This window comes from Bubalus kerabau, chromosome 18 (genome assembly GCF_029407905.1).
Source record: "Bubalus kerabau isolate K-KA32 ecotype Philippines breed swamp buffalo chromosome 18, PCC_UOA_SB_1v2, whole genome shotgun sequence".
Taxonomy (NCBI): Eukaryota; Metazoa; Chordata; class Mammalia; order Artiodactyla; family Bovidae; genus Bubalus; species Bubalus kerabau.
Window position 1 is genome coordinate 5,820,773 of NC_073641.1, and position 19,840 is coordinate 5,840,612.

The 19,840-nt window shown below is 50.6% G+C and overlaps 1 protein-coding gene and 1 pseudogene across 2 annotated transcripts in view; one reads left to right on the forward strand and one right to left on the reverse strand.

Moving 5' to 3' along the window:
• Positions 1-19,840, reverse strand: part of STK10 (serine/threonine kinase 10) — a 127,527-nt gene that overhangs the window by 99,111 nt on the left and 8,576 nt on the right. Inside the window, exon 2 of one of the 2 annotated variants that reach the window (XM_055554570.1) lies at positions 1,110-1,274. In XM_055554570.1, the coding sequence (XP_055410545.1) occupies positions 1,110-1,274 (165 nt within the window). Of the gene's footprint in view, positions 1-1,109; positions 1,275-19,840 lie in introns of those variants that run through there. The other variant, XM_055554571.1, reaches the window with a different exon arrangement.
• Positions 14,731-15,681, forward strand: LOC129632858 (40S ribosomal protein S3a-like; annotated as a pseudogene).

Genomic DNA, 19,840 nt, shown 5'->3' on the forward strand with positions numbered 1-19,840 from the left:
ATGATAAACTATCATGACAGGAGGTCGATGCTTAAAACATTCCCTCCTGGGAATTCCCTGGTGGTCCAGTGGTTAAGACTCAGTATTGTCACTGCCATTGGCCCAGGTTTCATGCTTGATTGGGGAAGTAAGATCCCACAAGATGTGCAACCAAAAAAAAAAAAAAATCCCCTCCTGACCACCAAATCATTACAGACAACCAGTTAACTGTGGTGCCATGAACCTGGACTGCTCACGCAGATCTGGTTCACTCCTAGAGGCCCAGCCCCTCTGATACTTGCTCCCTTTGCAAACCATCTACTGGTGGGTCTGACAGCTTTCCAATTACATCTATTAATTCATGAGACTATCTGCACATTATTTTGTCACAAATGTTTGGCTGAGTTTGGGAGACATAAATATGATGCTTGATGGGTACAATACTGGCTGAAAATGGAGTATGGAAACCCGTAGCTTCTAGGAAGTTTGGGTTTTATAAACTGAGAGGCTGGAAGAATGTCCATGGGGGAGCCATTCCGCAGGGCAGGCTCTGAAAACCAGGGCACCCCAGAATTCCTCCAAGGGGGATGCTGAGTTGGGAAGGCGGGGCTTTGATGCATCTGCACTGTGCCTCTTAAAATACGAGGTTGCAGCCAGAGAGGGGGGCTGTTACAGGGCCCCCTTTAGTGCCGCCATTGAAAGGAAGCCCTGGAGCAGCAGCCGCAGCGGCAGTAACGATGCCACCAGAACAAATAACAAAATAGCTCGCACTCAGCGAGCTCTGACATGGGCCAGCTATTCTTCCAAGCATGAATTAGCTCATTTCATCTCCAAAACAACTCAGTGCGCTAGGTACTGGCATCATCCCCATCTTACAGCTGGGGAAACTGAGGCAAGAAGTTAATAACTTGCCTACGGTTATCCAAGCACAGCTGCGATTCGAGGCCAGGCAGTAGAGCTTCTGAATTCCTTTCTGCTCCGTAGCACTATGCTCAGCCCCAAAGTGGAGACGCTCTGCAGAAAGGGGAACACACTTTACCATGCCCCCAAAGCAGAAGTGGAGAGACAGCCGCGGCCCTCAGAACCGCGCAGGGCCCGGTGGCATTGCCATGGGGCCGAGGCAGCCTTACCCACAGCTTCCCGTCATAGTAGTAGGCGCCTAGGAGCTTCACGATGTAGGGGTGGTCGCAGGTGGCCAGGATCTCGATCTCCACGATGTAGTCTTCCAGCTCCTCCTCGCTGTTGGTCTCGATTACTTTGGCCGCAGCCAGGGCACCCGTCTCCTTGTTCTTGGCCTGAAAAGCGGAGACACGGAAGGTCAGCAGGCCTGGTCAGCAGGAAGCTGACCCCTGGGGCTAGCTCAGAGAGGCCGCGTTGGGGGGACACAGGCCGGATGTCCAGATGCAAATAAGGGGCCGCAGCAGAAGGTCCGCTGCTCTGAACAATGGCCAGTGCTCAGTCCTGATGTCAGCACAGGGGCATGTGAGGAAACAGTGGTCTGTGGTTAGTAACAAAAATTTTAAGTACAAGACACCTGTACTATGGGATAAATAAAAATACAAGAACAGCATAGATCTACAAACAGCCTGGAAAGATTCCTGGCTGTTCTGTAAAAGACCCAAGTCACTGAAAAATAAAAAGTGGTATGATGCTTTTTCTATTAAAAAAAATGGAAAACTACTTTTTCATAAATGCTCACACATGAAATGTAAATGCATGGAAAACTCTGGAAAGATACTGCCTGACAGCAGGCTGGAGAGGAGCCTGAAATAGGGACAGAGACAAAGGACACTTTTACTCTCCCTGTATTGCTTTAAAGTGTTAAAAGAATGTTTCGTGCATTTATTTGCATTATGTCACATATATTAAAAGCAAAATTAAAAGAGTTTTTCATGGATGCACTTCACCTGGTCCTAAAAAAGGTTTCTTATTTGATGAAAAAGAGAGTGAGAGAATTTCAGATCTGCAAGGATAGATATAATTCTCTAAAGACAGAAAGTAAGTGTTGAGGACTTGGAAGAACTGGTACCTCTGTGTACTGCTAGTGGACAGAAAAGCGGTACAGCTTTTCTGGAAAAGAGCTTGGCGGTTTCTCAAAAGGTTAAACACAGAACTACCGCACAGCCCAGCAGTTCCACTCCTAGGCATATTTGCAAAAGACCGGCAAGCAGGAATTTGAGCGGTCTCTGCACACCAATGTTCATAGCAGCACTACTCACAAGAGCCAAATGGTGGAAACAACCCAAGTGTCTACCAGCAGATGAATGAAGTGACAAAACGGGGCACAGTCAGTCCTCCTGGACCCCAAGTTCCACATCCTCAGAGTCAACCAACTCAAGATCAAAAATATTCAGGCAAAAAAATCAACAAGTTCCAAAAAGCAAAGCTTGAATTTGCCACGTGCCTGGCAACTATTTACATATCATCTACATCATATTTACAACTATTTACATTAGCATTTACATAGACTTTGGTATCAAATGTAATCTACAGATGTTTAAAGTATACAGGAGGATGTGCACCGCTTATATGGAAATATTACACCATTGATATAAGAGACTTGAACACCCATGGATTTTGGTATCTGCGGGGTTGTCCCAGAACCAGTCTTCCTGGGAGGATGATTTACACGTTCAGTGGAGTACTATTTAGTCTTAAAAAGGAAGGAAGTTCTGGCACAAGCTACAACATGGATGAATCTGGAGGACATTATGTTAAGTAAGAAATAATACAGTCACAAAGGACAAATATCGCATAATTCCACATAAATGAGGTATCTAGAATAGTCAGTAAACTACTTTCATAGGGAAAGAAAGTAGAATAGAGGCTGCCAGGGGCTGGTTTCCAGCAGGAGTGAGGAGTTAAGTGTTTAGTGGGTACCGAGTTTCTCTTGGGATGAGGCAAAAGTTCTAGAAATGGATAGAGGGGAAGGCAGCATGAACACTGTGAACAGATCTAATGGCAGTGAATTGTACAGCTAGAATCTGCTAAAACAGTCTATTTTATGCTCTGCATATTTAACCACAGTTAAAACTGACAGTGAGAGAGAAATAACCGTGTAAAGTAGTGCAAGCGATTTCACCCACAGTGAGCTAGTGCCCAGGAGAAGGGGCAGAGCCCAACTGGTCCCCGGAAGCCTTGGGGTGGGGGGCACTCCTGGGAGCGCCCACCCACTGTGCCGCTGGTCAGGGGAAAGGGGGTCCCCAGTGAGAGAGAGCACACTGTCCTCCAACACGGGCCTAAAAGCCGGCGCTCGTCTGCAGCCTTTGAACAGCAGTCTGCTGGAAAGCGCATGGAAAACGGGCCACCCTAGACTTCACACCTCAGTGCTGCTCCGAGGACAGTGCCACACGGCACGTGCCGAACAGGACAGCCCCGCCACATGAGCCGATGGGAACGCTGGCAGCTGCGCCACCCAGCGCCCTGCGGACGACAACGGGTGTTGGGGGCCGGCGTGAGGCACTCCGCCCATGGCAAAGGTCATGAGGAAGGAGGCTCAACATACGCAAAGGCGGGATCGAGCCTCAGGAGTCCCCCTGGAAATCCTCAAGCATCTACCCCCATAACCAGAGCCTGCCTAGTTTACTACTTTGTGCTCTCACCAACACCTCTGACTTTACGGGGGGCTGTGCCCCACCACCTCTTTCGGAGAAGGAGTTAACCTAGAGCTCCAGTTAATAATAATTCCTGGGCGTGATTGGAGTGTTTTAACCTACGAACTCCTCTGAAGGTTCTCTAGCCTGCCTGACAGGCTTGTCGAGCCACATGTGATTGCTCACAGCCTCCCAACCGTGAGAGGCACGAGATGCTTTAAACCTTCTAAAAACAGGTTCTTTAGAGAAGTTAGAAAACCATTAGTATAAGTATAGTGGGCTGATTAGAAATTGTATTGGTGAAGGGTTTTTCATTTGTTGAGCCAATGTTTGTTGCTAAGTCTCCATATCCCCTGCCCTTACACACATTAATGAATATATAGAAGAAATAAGTATTAACCTTTGATATAAATCACGTTAGACCTTAGGCTAAGTAAATTCTTTCCTTAACTAAAACCCACTACACACTCACCCTATAGGAATGTAACTTTATTTGGGTGGCGTCTGTTTAAGAAGAATCACCCCTGGAGAAATAAGTGTCCTGGTTGACTGACTGCTGTCACAAGGAGAGGGTCATAAATTGTCAGCAGGCCCCCCGGCCAGAAGATGATGTAACACCCCTAAGACCTCTGTATACATTTGTATGAAGCACCTGACTTTGATAAAAGTCAGGACTGCTGACCCCGCGTGACTTTTGCATAACATCTCAGTGTATAAAAGTAGACCATGGAAAATAAAGAATTGGGATCAGTTCCTCTAAAGACTGGTCTCCCCATGTCGCTCTCTCACTCTGGCTGAGTCTCCATCTGGAGCGCGGAACCCACCATGCTTACTAATTATGCCTGGGCTTCTAAGATCCAACCGGGGAGGCCTCAGTGTCTCCTCTCCTTTGGGAGAATGGAAGGACGCCTGCGGCCTACGTAAGTGGTGCAAACTTCTTGTCTTGAAGTTTTATTGGTCTCCTGCGTAAACCAAGCTACTCAGCCTCTTTTCTCCACTGAATTCTCCTACTGAGCTATCCTCATTCTATTACTGTTTATATCTTTAATTAACGTTTAATTAAGCAGTTGTTTCCTGACCCTCGCCTACGCCGTCTCTCCTTCGAACACCCTGGATCAGCCGGGGCTGGACCCCGGCAAACGGGCACTCACGTCACCTCACACGGTGACCCAGTCTACGGACTAGAGAGAGGGACAAGGCTGGAACCAGAGGGGCAGTCCCAGAATCTGAAGCTAGGTCCTCTAACTTTCAGCATTCTAGCACTGCACACCACTCTCCAAGGTCCCCGTCACCCCCAGAACGCAGAAGCCTCTGAGACCAGATGCCCTGCCTGCGGTACCAACGATGCAGACACATCCACCCCCACCCGGCCTCAAGCAGCTCAGCGGCCAGCTGGGGACACCCATCTCTGCCGTCAGCGGTGAGACAGCGTGCCTACGGGGGGTGGGCATGGAAACTGGGAGGAAGGAAGTGATGCCAATAGGCAACTTTTATGCTCATTTGTAAATTTATTCTCAGTTTAGGTAAATGTTTCCATTAACTGAGCCACCAAGTCCGCAGGTTCCGCACAGTGACAATAACGCTTTCACATTTCTCAAGGGCCCACTCCACATGGGACACTTGTCTACAGTTCGACACGTGGTCACTCATTTATCTCCTCAACCATCCTGCCAGGTAGGTGCAACTGTTACCTCGGATGAGGAGACTGAGGCAGAGCCCCAGCAACTTGGGTGACGGGGCTGAACAGGAACACAGGCAGCCCCGCTCCCAGGTCGGCACTCCTGGTGGCCACGTGGTCTAGGGAACCTTCCACGTCTGGCCCGGGAGCTCGGTTCAGGGAACAGACTTTCATGTGGGGCCATTCCTTGAGGCCATCGTGGATCCTAGACATCACCCTGCTCACCCAGCCCTCCCTGGGTCAGGTCCTCCCCTGAACTCAGTTTTGAAAACTTGCTTGGAACGCCTTAGAAATTCATCAATTAAGCAATTAGGCTCTCTCTCGCTCTCTCTCTCAACAATTAAGCAATCAGGAGCGCGCGCTCTCTCTCTCTCTCACACACACACACACACACACACACACACACACACACACACACACTTAACTGATGATGTGCCTGCCCTTTCATTTCTTGTAGAGCTGATTTTTTCTGTCCCCCTAGAAGACCATCAAAATCCTTTCACAGTGCAGCACTCACGCTCCTCCTCCTGTCCAGATCCAGAAGCAAAGCTAAGGCCCACTCTGCTCATCTACAGAAAAGACAGTAGAGGGCTTCGCAAGCAGCTACAGCGAGAGCCAGGTGACTGAGGCAACCCCCGTGGCCACGCCCTCCTGGTCCCCTGCCACAGCAGCACAGGGAGAGCTAAGCTAGCAAAGGCTGCCTTCCCTCATCCATCTTTCACTCCTGAGAGCTGGCAAAGGAGGCTACAGTCACCTTTTCCTGGGTTTCCTTTAAAGGACTCCTCTCCTGCAGGTAGAAGAGGCCCAGGCAGGGGCTGTTTTCTGGGACAGCATTTAACCTGTCTTGCTCTCCACCCTGAAGGGCAGCACTGACCGCAGGGTCCAGCCTCAGGCGGGGCGCCAACATCGACACTGAGAACGCCCGCCCCAGCACCTCTCTCTGATTTCACAGAGACCCAGAGCCTGCCAGGACAGGGCTGGCAACAACCACGGCACACGAAGTGACCTGGCCAAATTAAATGCTCTAATAGCCTGGTTAAGGCAGTGTCACCTGAAAAAAACACACAACGTGGGGGTTGTGAGCTAAGTTTTATTTGGGGCAAAATGAGGACTATAGCCCGGGAGACAGCATTTCAGACAGCTCCAAGGAGGCCGGGGGAAGGCCAGTATGTATGTGATTTTGGTGAAAGAGGAGTACGTGCAATCAAGCACATATTTTTGGCAGAAGATCTCTGCTAGTCACGAAAAACTGATGTCACCATGAAAGATTTTAGTGCTTTTCTAGATACGAGAAGATGCAAGATTTTACTCATAAAACTGTCTCTTGGAAACATCTACCTGAAGACCTGTTCTGCCAGTTGTTCCCAGTGCACAGAGTGCCTGGTTTCTGATATCCACTCTGCACTCCCCCAGGGGATGCTGAAGATCAGCAGCTCATAATTGAATCCTCATAGAGGCAGAGGGCAAGTGCCAGTGTGCAGAAGGCAGCAGGAGTTTATCACCTGAAGGCCACAGAGGAGTAATGATCGCTGATCATAAAACAGTTAACACCGTCTGAGCACTCACTATGTGCTGGGACAGGCCTTAAATAGGATTTCTCACTTCATCCTCAACACAGCCCTTAGAGACAAATACCAGCATTCCCAGTGTACAGATGAGGAAACAGATTCAGAGAGTCACAGTAAATGCCTCAGGTCACACAGCAGATGGGGGCAGTGAAGGGTGAATCCAAATTCCAGCCTGCCTATCTCAGAGAGCCTGAGCTCTACACCACTTCTCAGCATGCCTGTCCTGGCAAGGGCCCAGTGTTCCCTGCACCACCTCCCTTTGCTAAAGATAAGCAACAACCACAGCCAATAGCAACCACTCACTGTCAGAGTGCTTGGTAGCTGCAGAGGACTAGAGAGCCAGGATTTAATCTGCCCAGGAGTGAGGTATCAGCCATCACGCCCATTTCCCAGATGAGCACACTGAGGCTCAGAGAGATATCAGGACCCACCCAGGACTGGGAGCCGCAGTGGTCTTACTCCCAGTTCAGTGTTCTTTACTACACTAGGCTGGTGGGAATCAGCTTATTCCCCATTCATTCATTCAAGCATCATTTACGGAGTGCCTATTATTTGTGAAGCACTTTTCCACTGAAGAATTTCTTCCTAAAGGTTGGAATTATTGCCCTTCCATAACATAATTCACCCTCCCCTGATCTTTCTTCAGAGGAGCCAACCCATTCTCATTCCCCATCCCCAAGCTGTAATGGGGCTGATCCCATCACCATATCTAGAAGCAGGTAGATGATTTATGCCGTCCAGTCAGTACAATGCATTCCGTCTTACCACGGTGATTGGTTCAAGGGCAGACATGTGATCAAGTCGGCCAATGAAATGCAATCTCACAAGACTGCCCTAAGCTCTCTTTCACTGCTAGCCTCTGGCATTGCCTACCATAGTCAAGCTGCCAGGTCATCATGCTCCCAGGGGAGCCTGAAAGCGAAACTAACTCCAAAGTAGCAGAGCTTAGAGAGGGTCCAAGAAGACACTGCTAGATCCCCTCAATTAATTTTTACAAGAGCATCGTATTATTAAGAGCCTCTTTTTTCTTTCAGCAAAAATTGTTACTTTTAATCAAATAGGGTGAACAAGCAAGCAGTAGGAAAAAAGATATTTTGTAAACTCTTTCACCTAGAAAGAATTAAAGTATTCAAATATGCTGAGATACTAGTATACTAGCTATGTATATATACGTAGACATATACCATAAATGTGTACATATTAAATAATGCATAACATAGAATAAATCCATATAATAAAATACCTAACATTAAAACTATCCTGAATGTGTTTTATTCCTTGTTTGACATTTCAAAATGCATTTCTGAATTTTGTATCTCCTTTTGGTAGACATTAGGGCCATTATTTATCATTGCATTGTAATTAAGTCTGTTCAGGTTCACAAAACTTGTAGAGAACACAGTGATGGACATTCAGGTTTACTATTCGGTGAAGAAGACACAGTGACTGCCCTTAAGTTCTAACATGAGATTATAGGATGGAGCAGATGAAAGCAGCTTGGCTTCTCTTGGTCTGGAACTTGAGAATACATACATCTATAAGAGCCTCATTTTATATATGCAAGAAAACTGATGCCCAGAGAGGTGAAGTCATTTGCTCAAGGTCACAGAGCAGGTAAAATAGCAGGGCTGGAAGTTAAATAGAAGCCCATGTGACTGCAAAGTCCATGTTCCTGACCATTTTGCCAGAGGTTCCTGTAAATTCTGCAGTAGGAGAAAGGGGACATGATAGCCAAGCTCTCTCCAGAGTCTGATGTGAGGGCAGCTTGGGGAGTGGGTGGGTACTGGAAAGCTAAAGGTTGTCCACGTGGATGGGACACAGTGGGAGTTGACAGACAAGAAGTCACATAAAGAACAAACGGCCATCTGTGGCCTCTGACGTCCGTCTCCCACCGACTGAAGCGAGACTGGGGTCCAGCGAAGGACGGACGGCAAGAGCCCCCACCCAGCCCGGCAGTGCTGGCCAGCGGTGACCAGCGCCTCGCCCCACACCCTGAGAGCAGACACACAGTGGCCACTTGTGTTTCCCGCCCAGGCACCTCTCCGGGAACAATCCTCCCCCTTGTGTAGCACAGGCGGCCCCAAGGAGGCGGGAACCACCCTTCCAGCAGAAGCCCCGCCCGAGCCAAGGGGCCCAGCCAGGGGCTGAGGGCTTCCTGGAAGTCACCCACACAGCCGCCAGCTGGGGACGGCCCCCAGGCCGTCCCTGCCCTCCTGGCTGCAGGCTGACCGCTGTGTCCCGCCCTCCCCCTCCTCCGGGGAAAGGACTGATATCACAGAACACAGGGACCAGAAAGAACGTCAGTCGCCCCTCTCAAACCCCAGCTCCCAGTCCCCAGTCTGCAGCTGGGGAAACTGAGTTTGTGAAGGTTATGCAGTGCCCAGAGTGCAGTCTGCGGTGACTGCATTATCTGCAGAACCAAACAGAGTAAACGAGAGCACAAAAGCTGAAGGGCCTGACTGGCGGGGGGTGGAGGGGTTCCTGTTCCCGGGGCCCCACTCACTTCAGGCCTGGGAGCCCATGGAGCTGCCTGGAAATGAATCCTAAAGCGGGGCAGCAGGGGGACTGGCCTGCATCCGTTTTCCTCTGAGGACTCACAGCACCAGTTGCTTTTGGGAACTGCCTCTCTTTCACTCTTCGTGCAAGAGATTCGTGATGGGCTGAGCCCACCCAGTCCTGGCACACAGCCCAGCCCAGCCACTCAGTCTTGACCCTCTCAGTCACACCCAGTGGCAGGCCAACAGGGTTGTACCCAAGTGGTCTTTTGTTTTGTTTTTTTTAATTTTTTGCTAAACTTATCACCAAATACATCTTTTTTTCTTTCTCTTGGGTTGCTAAACTGTAAGATGGGAAGGCTAGAGGGTCTTGCAGCCCATCTTGCCACCCCTTTGGAGAGCCTGCCTGAGGATGAGGCCAAGACCAGGGAGGCCACAATGGAGGAAGACATACGCTGAGGGTCAGTGGGACACCTGGAGCCAGCCGATCCTGAAGCAGGCCCTGCCCTTAGACTCCCTTTTGGATGACTGTCTTTTGCCACCAAAAAGGAAATGAGCCCCCCAACTCTGGGGCTGTTCCAGCAGACAGCAGACACTTATGAAAATACTCCACCATGCAACACTTGTGTAATGAGAACCACCTTCACTCCCAACGGCACCATCATCTACAAAGTGACCTGTACTGAGGCTTCTCAGAGGGCCTGACGGATAAAATGGGATCAGCAACCCACATGGGAAATGCAGTTGCTAACAGGCCCCAGGCAGACAGATTCTTCCGCCACAAGACTCTTCCTCCCCAGAAGCAGAGAAAGTCACATTACACTTTTAAACTAACAAAAAAGGAAAAATGACAACCTCCAATGCTGGTAAGCAAACAAATGCTAAAATAGGCAAATTCATTACTGATGAGAATATAGACAGATTCAATCTCATCAAGATCAAAATTGGCAACAGATTTTCAGAGCCCAGAAGATACCTTTTAAGCCGATTAGCACTCACTCCTGAGAATTTAAGGCCAGGAAATAATTCCGAAAAAGACAACAAAGAAAGTGTACGAGGGTCCAATTCACATTAGTCCACAATAATGGCAAACAAAGAGGGAATAACCTAAATATTCAACCCAAGGATGATGGTTAAATTAACTTAGTGGGATATTAAGCAATCCTTTAAAATGATAAATAGGAAAATAATACAGTAATAAGAAAAAGATAATTAAGCCATAATAATAAGTAAATGAAGCTGGATGATAAAATTATAGCTAAGCTATAACTGAATCTGCCTGTAATGCAGGAGACCCAGGTTCAATTCCCTGAAGAAGGGAACGGCAATCTACTCCAGTGTTCTTGCCTGGAGAACCCCATAGACAGAGGAGCCTGGCGGGCTACAGCCCATGGGGTCACCAAGAGTCGGACACAACTGAGCGATTAACACTTTCACACTTCACTTTCTGGACAAGGAGGTTCTGAAACACAGATTAAGGAATCCAAGTGGTTTCTAAAGGTGATTTTCACTCAATGGACATCAGCAATCAGCCACAGGGGTCTTGGTGAGGACAGACTGGGGTTGAGGCACAGAAAGTGGCTCTTTCATCCAGAACTTGCTTTAAACGCTTCCAGGGATGAGCACCTGTCCTCTCAGGAACTCCCCTGAACTGCACTATCCAGGATGGTAGCTACTAGCCTCAGGTGCTGAAACTTAAAATGTAGTTTCCCAGTTACATTAACCCCAGTGAACAGTAGCTACCATACAGAACAGAGCAGATACAGAACAGCCTCATCACTGCAGAAAGTTCTATTAAGTGGGCAGCCCTGCACTTGAGGCTGCGCCTGGCAGAAAAGGCATTCTCATAGAGGTGAGGGAGCATCCACCGCACTCGAGTGTACCAGCTCCAGTCTCAAAAACACGCATTTCTTTTTCTAGGAAGGAACAAAAGGCTTGAGTGCAGACAGGGGGTAGAAGAACCTTGGGTGGGGATCAGTTGTGAGGTTGCCTAGCAACCTGGCTGGGCAGCAGGCGTGAGCAAAGGCTCGCAGCTGACCTGTCAGATGAGCAGCCACGGCCAGCGGGTCAGAGCCAAAGAAAGGAGCAGTCAAGGCGAAAAGTCTCTGTTTCCCTCGTCCCCCTGACTGACTCTGGACACCAAGCCAGGCCTGTGTCCAGAGAGGTTGAGGCCACTGGAGCCAAGGAGGGGCTGGTCTGCGCCCCACAGTGTCCAGCTGGGCTGTCCCTGCCTGCACACAGTCAATCTTTGCGTGGTGACAACGGTCACCAATCGTGGGGAAACCTTCAACTCTCAATTAAGGAAGGAGGAAGTTGGGCCCTGGAGGAAACCAGGGTCACAGTGAAACCCGCCACGTGTAAGGGAAGGGCTCAACATCAACTCGAGCAGGGTGGTCCACGGGCCACGGACAGGATGGGTGGCAGTCGTAGCCTCGGGCTCAGACGCTGCCACTGCCCTGGGCTGGCAGGCATGAGTAGGGGGCAGAGTGGAGCCACAGCACCGCAGCCCCGCCTTCGCGAGGCTTGAGTCCTTGGGGGCCAAGATGCCAAAGGGCCTGCCGAGGCCTCCTATGGCCTCTTGAGGCAGGATAAGAAGTATCCCACCTTAGCCAGCATGGGTCCACAAGAGACGCAAAGCCCTGCCATCTCCTCCTGTTGAATAGGAAACAGGCCCAGGTAGGGAGGGTGACTTGGCCCAGGTCACACAGCTAGGAAGTGGCTGCCAGGACTCCACTCAGGTCCAACCCTATGCCTGGTGCGCTTTCCCCTCCAGAGGACAATCTCCAGGAGCTCCTGCCCAGCGGCTGTGTACACCAGTCCCTTTCTCCCGTCTCCCTCGCTGCCTTCTACCGGAGACCCTCTTAGGATGAACCCTCAATGGCTCCCTGCTGCCGACGTGATAAAGCCCAAATTCCGGGGCCTGGCGCCCCTGGCCCTGGTGATCTGCCCCTTCCACTCTTCCAGGACCCCATTGCTCCCCTGCAATCCCCTCCTGCGACAGCCAATGCCTGAGGCCCCCTACTTCCAGGCCTTGCTTGATGCTCCTTCCTCCATGGGGAGTGCCTTCGCCATAGCCGTGTTTAACCACTCCACAGTCTAACTCAACCCCAGCCTGCTCCGTGAGATGTTCCCAGAACCCCAGCTCCCATCCTCTGCTAGAACTTCTTCACACCTTACTAGGGCTCTCATCACAGTCCACCTGGTGCCATAGTCCTTTTTTTATCTGGGGTCTTTGTTGCTGTGCATGGGCTTTCTCTACTCCTGGTGAATGGGGCTACTGTCTGCTTGCAGGGCCTCTCACCGCGGTGGCCTCTCTCGTTGCAGAGCACAGGCCCTAGAGCACGAGCTCAGCAGGCGTGGTGCACAGGCTTATTGCTCTGGGGCCTGTGGGATCTTCCCGGACCAGGCATCAAACCTGTGTCCCCTGCATTGGCAGGTGGATTCTTAACCACCATACCACCACGGAAGTCCTCCACAGTCCTTTGTGTTCACAGATTCTCTCTCTGACCTGACTGTGAGTCCTGCAAAGCTAAAGCCCATCTCTGATTCGTCTTGTTCTATCCCATACAACCTGTTCCAGAACAGCCAGTGGGTGGATGGGAACATGGGTGGTGGGTATATGAGATGAGAGAACGGCTGGGCAGATGGGAAAGTGGATGGACAAACAGGAAGCGGGTGGGTGTTATGGGCGTATGTATAGATGTATAGAATACTATACTGTGGATGGATGGATGGGTGGGAAAATGGGTAGGAGGGAGAGTGTATGAAAGGATGGGTGTGTGGGAGGATGGATGGATAAGTGGGTGGGTGGATGGGAAGATGAGCAAATGGGCTGACGGAGAGATGGACAGACTGACAGATGAATGACACACTGAGTAAGAGGAAGAATCAGTGGATGGGAGAAGAGAGGTACGAGAGAGAGGGATAAAGGAATGAAGGTATGTCTAGGGAGTAAACCATCATCAAATCTTCCTCTCTTCCCAAAGGCACCAGAGACTACCTTGTTGCTGGCTCCTATGAACACCAGCCTGCTGGGCTGGGTGTTACTGCCTTCACCTGGCACTGTGTACTTCTGGTTTTTAAAAGCCTAAAACCACGTTTATCTTGTTCACCAATGTATTATTAATAATGTTAATTATTAATATTATTATTTATGTTGCTCTATCTGGCCAATATGTATTTTAAAATAATAGATGGATGGGTAGATGAATGGATGGGTGGATGAATTGGTGTGTGTATCTCCTTGTAAACAGACAGAAGTAAGGCCCTCCAAGTATGAAAGGAAAGCGACAAGAAGTCCACTGTCTCCTTAACACACTGAGATTCCTGAATCTAATCTGGTCTCTGGTTTTGGAAGATAGGCCCTCTTTACCTTGGGGGAGCCAAAGCCTTTGGCTGGGCCAGGACATACACAGTTAATGACAGGAAACCACTTCCTGATCAATAATCGCCAGGCCAAGTTTCAGTTCAGTGAGAAACGAAACGGCTGAGTTTCAGAACAAGTGACACTTAAGGAGGGCCAAGAGCATGAAGCACAAAAGCAGAGAGTGACACGGCTTTAAAGACAGGCATTCAATCTCTCACTCCCTCGGGGAAGAGAACCCTGGCAGGCCATGCTGGCACAGCAGGGAAATGCTGAGCCTCAGAACCCTTCTGGGCCAGCAAATAAAACAGTAAAACCCAAACAGGATCAGCCCTGAAGATACCACACCAAGGCCTTGGCCAAAAACCCACGCAACCTGGCCAACTTGGCTGGGGATGTGGGAGCTTTCGGCTCTCAGATCTTCCAAAGTGCTAGGGAACCCAACCCCGTGGACCACTGATAGAGGAAGTGGGATAGGTGAGAGGGGCTCTGCCTCCTGAGACTCCTGCTCCCACCAGTCTCAAGCTCCCTCTACTCAGAGGGCAGAGTGCTGAGCCACGGGCGGGGGCGGGCAGCCTGGGGTCACGAGCACAGGGGAAGGAAGCACCTTTATCCAGGCCCTGATGTGAAGAGCTGACTCACTGGAAAAGACCCTCATGTTGGGAAAGGCTGAAGGCAGGAGGAGAAGGGGATGACAGAGGTTAAGACGATTGGATGGCACCATCGACTCAATGGACATGAGTTTGAGCAAGCTCTGGGAGACAGCAAAAGACCAGGAAGTATGGCGGGCTACAGTTCATGGGGTCGCAAAGAGCGGGACACAACTTAGCGACTGAGCAACAACATGCTCCCTGCACCAGGCCAGGCACTTCACTCAATCTCCACCACGACCTGGGAGTCACGTACTCTTATCAACCCTGTTTTCCAGTCAGTCCCAAATCTCAGAGGAGTTGAGGCTGCCCTGTGGTTTCAATTAACAATCTGTGCGTGCTGGTTTTTTTAATTATTATTATTCCAAAAGCATTATGTACCTTTTGGCTCTCTGAGCAGCACCATGGCGGTCACCAAGAACAAGTGCCTTATGAAAGGAGGTAAAAAGGGAGCCAAGAGGAAAGTGATTGACCCGTTTGCTAAGAAAGACTGCTATGCCATGAAAGCACCAGCAACGCTGAATACAAGAAATGCTGGGGAACATGAGTCACGAGAACTCAAGCAGACAAAATCGCACTGACAGCCTCAGGGGTTGTGTTTTGGGTTTTTTTTTTTTTTAACATTGATTTTTATTTATTTGGATGTGCTGGGTCTTAGTTGTAGCATGTGGGATCTAGTTCCCTGATCAGGAACTCCTGGATTGAGAGCATGGAGTCTTAGCTACTGGACCACCAGAGAAGTTCCAAGAGTTGTGTTTTTGAAGTGAGCTTTGCTGATCTGCAGAATCATGAAGCTGCATTTAGAAAATTCAAGCTAACTACTGAGGATGTTCAGAGCAAAAAAACTGCCTGACTAATAGCCACGGCATGGATCTTACCCACGTTTTATAAAACGTGTTTCATGATCAAAACAGGGCAGACCGTGACTGAAATTCACAGTGATGTCAAGACTACCGAGGGTTATCTGCTTCACCTATTCTGTGTGGGTTTTACTGAAAAATGCAACAATCAGATTTGGAAGATCTCCTATGCCCAGCACCAGCAGGTCTGCCAGATCCATAAGATGATGGAAATCATGACTCAAGAGGTGCAGACAAAACTTGAAATATGTCATCAACAGACTGATTCCAGACACATTGGAAAAGACACAGAAAAGGCCTGTAAATCTCTTTATCCACTCCATGATGCCTTTGTTAGAAAAGTAAAAATGCTGAAGAACAGCAGGTTTGAATTGGGAAAGCTCATGGAGAATCCACAGTGAAGGCAAGAGTTCTGGAAAATCTCCCAGGGATGAAACAGGTGTTGAAGTTGAACAGGCTGATGGATATGACCCACCAGTCCAAGAATCTGTTTAAAAATCAAGACTTTTAATGGTGACAAAACATCTTACTCTTATTTTTAAAAAAAGAATTATGTACTCGTTAAAGAACATCTTCAAAATATAATGCTACCAAGAAGGAAATCAAACAAGGCATCGTCCCAGATATAACCACCTTCAGCATCTTGGAGTATCTCCTCCCAGGATTCCACAGTATGGATGTACCCAGATTTGTCTGGCAAGTCCACGCCAGCACTTCCCAGCTGTGTGGTCCCAGGGGACTTAGGTAACCACTCTGCCCCTCATTTCCTACTTGGAACAACAAAGATGTTAACAGTTCCAGCCTCATGGGCTGCTGTGAGCATTCAGTGAGTTAATGCGTCAAAGATGCTAGGAGCAGAACTCAGTCATAGTGAGCATTCCACAGTAACTCACTCATGCTTTTTTTTTTTTCCTCCCCACAAATATATTTTTGCATACTTCACAAAAATGGGATTTAACTGTATACACTGATATGTCATTCTCCTTTTTACTTGGCAATATGCCATGAACAGCTGCTCGGATCGCAAAACACTCTTCCACAGCATTCTCTCCAACTACTGCAGACTGAATGCTGGGTCCACCGCAGATCTAACCAATCCCCTGTCACTGGACTGTCTATCCTGGTCACATGTGCTGTATTCAAAAGCCTGAGACGCGATCTACAGACAGCCAGACAGGTCTCCAAACAGCAGGGCCACTGCACCCCTCACAGGTCACACAGGCAGGGACCCTGGATAGGTCTGAGATGTGAGGCCACGCCTGGGTCAGTTCTGCTGAGTCCTGGCTGGGTGCCCTTGGGAACTGGTCTGATAAGATCACAGGTGCAAAGACTCTTCGGTCCTGCTTGTGAGAGGGACTGTATTCTCCCCATTTTCCAGAAGGAAAAGAAGCTGAGGATGCTCAGAGGGATAATTTCACTAGCCCAAGTCACACAGTGAAGACAGCAGCCTTCCTGCGACTCACAGGGTGAAGAGCGTCCCCAAGTCCGGAGCCTCTGAGGAAGGCTCTTGCAGGAGGCACGGGGCGGTTCCGGGGCCTTCCGAAGTACACCCTGCTGGCCCCAGGAGTCGGTCCTGCATACAGACTGGAGACTCAGGACAAGTGACAGAGGCTGGCACTGGCACCTGGGGTCCAGATTCCTCATGAACAGAAGCACACCAGTCACTGCTCCTCAGCCCCAGCTGTCACCTCAGAGTGGGGCTAGGGGTATTAAGGGCACCCGAGGGAAAAGAAGGCTTGAGAAAGATCTAGGCCTCACCAGTCTGGCAGCAGAGCTGACCAAGAGGCAAATCGAAGGTAGAAGGAAACTCAAAGCCCAACAGAGAGGCATGCCAGCTCCGTCAGGGCGACAAAGCCAGCTCTGTGGGAACCTCCTCAGAGGGCCAAGAGTTGGGTCTGGGACGCCAGACACGCCAGGCCAGAGCTTTCCAGGAAGGAGGGTGAAGGGGAGCGAGGCAGCGGTGCCGGCTGCTCCCCAGGGCGTGACTGCCGCTCTTCCAGACACCCAGGGTGGCCCTGCCTACGCTGGGCCAGCGGGCCGGGCACAGAACTTGCCGGGCAGCAAACTTCCCCAAGGGGGCCAGTAAAGAGCCTCTTTACTGAACCACGTTCATCCTCACAGAGGCAGGGCCTCCCTAGGGGCTCACTGGGCAAGAGTCCGCCTGCCAATGCAGGAGACTTGGGTTCCGGCCCTGGTCCGGGAAGATCCCACATGCCACAGAGCAGCCAAGCCCACGCGCCTCAACTACCCAGCCTGTGCTCCAGAGCCCACGAGCTGCAACCACTGAGCACACACGTCACCGCTCCTGAAGCCCGCAGCCCCTAGAGCCTGGGTCCACAAGAGGAGACCCCTCAGTAAGCACCTGGAGCAGCGCAGCTGGAGAGCAGCCCCCACTCTCTACAACGAGAGGAAAGCCCACGTAGCAACGAAGACCCAGCACAGCCAACGATAAATAAATAAAATTGTCTTTAAATAATAATAACCCAGCAGTAGATTTTAGGCTGATTCCCGAGACCTGAACACCAGCATCTACCCAGGAGCAGCCTCCAGCGTGACGGACAAGCGGAGCTGGACCAGGGGCCTCAGGGGACTCTGCCTTTGTTAATCCTCAGAGAGCTGGGCCAGGCAACCTGGTCAACCCGCAGAGAACCGGTGATGACAGTCCCATCCACTCTTCTTCCTCCACGCTGGGCGCTGTGTTAGGGCTGGCCACACATCTCCATCCTCACAGACTCTCTGAGGGAAGCACTACTTTGATCCTCGTTTTACAGCTCAAGATACTGAGACTCAAAGAGCAGAGGTGACTTTCCCAAGGTCAGACAGCACACAGCAGGGGAAGCCAGGAGAAAGCCTAGAACTGATTTCAGGGCCGGCACCCATCACAAGTGCTGGCTGGGGCGGGTGGGGAGCTAGGACTGGCCTTCACTATTCATCACTCACTCATGCAGCAGTTATTAACTCAGTATCTACTGCTACTGCTAAGTCGCTTCAGTGGTGTCTGACTCTGTGCGACCCCATAGACGGCAGCCCACCAGGCTCCCCCATCCCTGGGATTCTCCAGGCAAGAACACTGGAGTGGGTTGCCACTTCCTTCTCCAATGCGTGAAAGTGAAAAGTGAAAGTGAAGTCGCTCAGTCATGTCTAACTCTGAGCGACCCCATAGACTGCAGCTACCAGGCTCCTCCGTCCATGGGATTTTCCAGGCAAGAGTACTGGAGTGGGGTGCCATTGCCTTCTCCGAACTCAGTATCTACCACGTATCTATTATCCACGAAAGATGGACTGATTACTCCCTGCTCTCCAGGACTTTACATCCTCTGAAGAAAGAAAATAAATGAGGTGACGGACAAGAGAATCCCAGTTTGTGGCAGGGGCTCTGAAGGAAATCAGCAGGGAGCCGCCCCTGGTCAGGAGGGAACAGGGGAGTGGAGACCCACAGGATGAGAAGGGGCCAGCTGTGCAGCCACACAGGAGTGGCTGGCAGCAGGACCGGCAAGTGCAGAGGCCCTGAGGCAGAGAGGCTGCGCTTCCTTCAGTTCCTCTCAGTGGCCCCCATCTTCCCTTAGATGGTGAGGTTGGCTTATGCTAAGTCTTCAGTCCCTCCACACCCTCCACCCTTAGGGCCTGGATTCTGGTTCTGGTACAGCCTGTTATTAAAGAGGAAAAAAAAAAAACCTATAGGAGAAGGAAGAAAAAAAATGTAGTAAAGGGGAAAGCAGAAAGAAAGGGGAAGAGAAAGAAGAGTGAGCGGAGGGGCGGGAGGAGGGGCAGGAGGAGGCAGCCCTGTGACACGCCCCCGCCCGCCCACAGGAGTGCTCAGCGCTTTCGGATCCTGGGGCGCCAGCAGCCCACCCCCGTCAGAGCCCCAGGGGCACCCAGCTTCCCCCCACGCCAGCCCCTTCCCCTGCCACTTCCTCTGCTCGCCCTGCCCGTGACCGTCACCACTTCCTCCGCGTGAGAGGCCACCATCGCCGTCCTGGGGCTCAGATCCAGTGGAGGCTGAGGCAGGCCGGAAGAAGGGCCCATTCCTGAGCTCACAAATGTCAGCGCCACCAGAGATACCACAGCGAAGGCACCCTGGACCCTATCCTCCCGATAAGCCCCCTTGTCCCCCTCTCCAAGCTGCACAGCAGAAAAGGCACAGGCTTCTGGCCAGAGATACCTGGGTTTAAGTCCCAACTTTGCCATGAAGAGCTCTGTGATGCTGAGCAGGTCACTGTCCCTCTCTGGGCCTCTGCTTCATCAGGTGAGCCCTCTCCTCCCGATAAGCCCCCTTGTCCCCCTCTCCAAGCTGCACAGCAGAAAAGGCACAGGCTTCTGGCCAGAGATACCTGGGTTTAAGTCCCAACTTTGCCATGAAGAGCTCTGTGATGCTGAGCAGGTCACTGTCCCTCTCTGGGCCTCTGCTTCATCAGGTGAGGCTACTGACAGGTCTAGTGGACTGTGAGAATAGTCTCCTAGAGTCCAGCAGAATAAACAATAGACAAGAAGGGAGGGGCACTTCCCTGGCAGTCCACGGTTAAGATTCTGCTTCCATTACAGGGGGCACGGGTTTGATCCCTGGTCAGGGAACTAGGATCCTGTAATGACACGTAGCAGGGTCAAAAAAAAATCAACTCCCCACTCATTTATCTTGTTTACATGCTAACGGCCA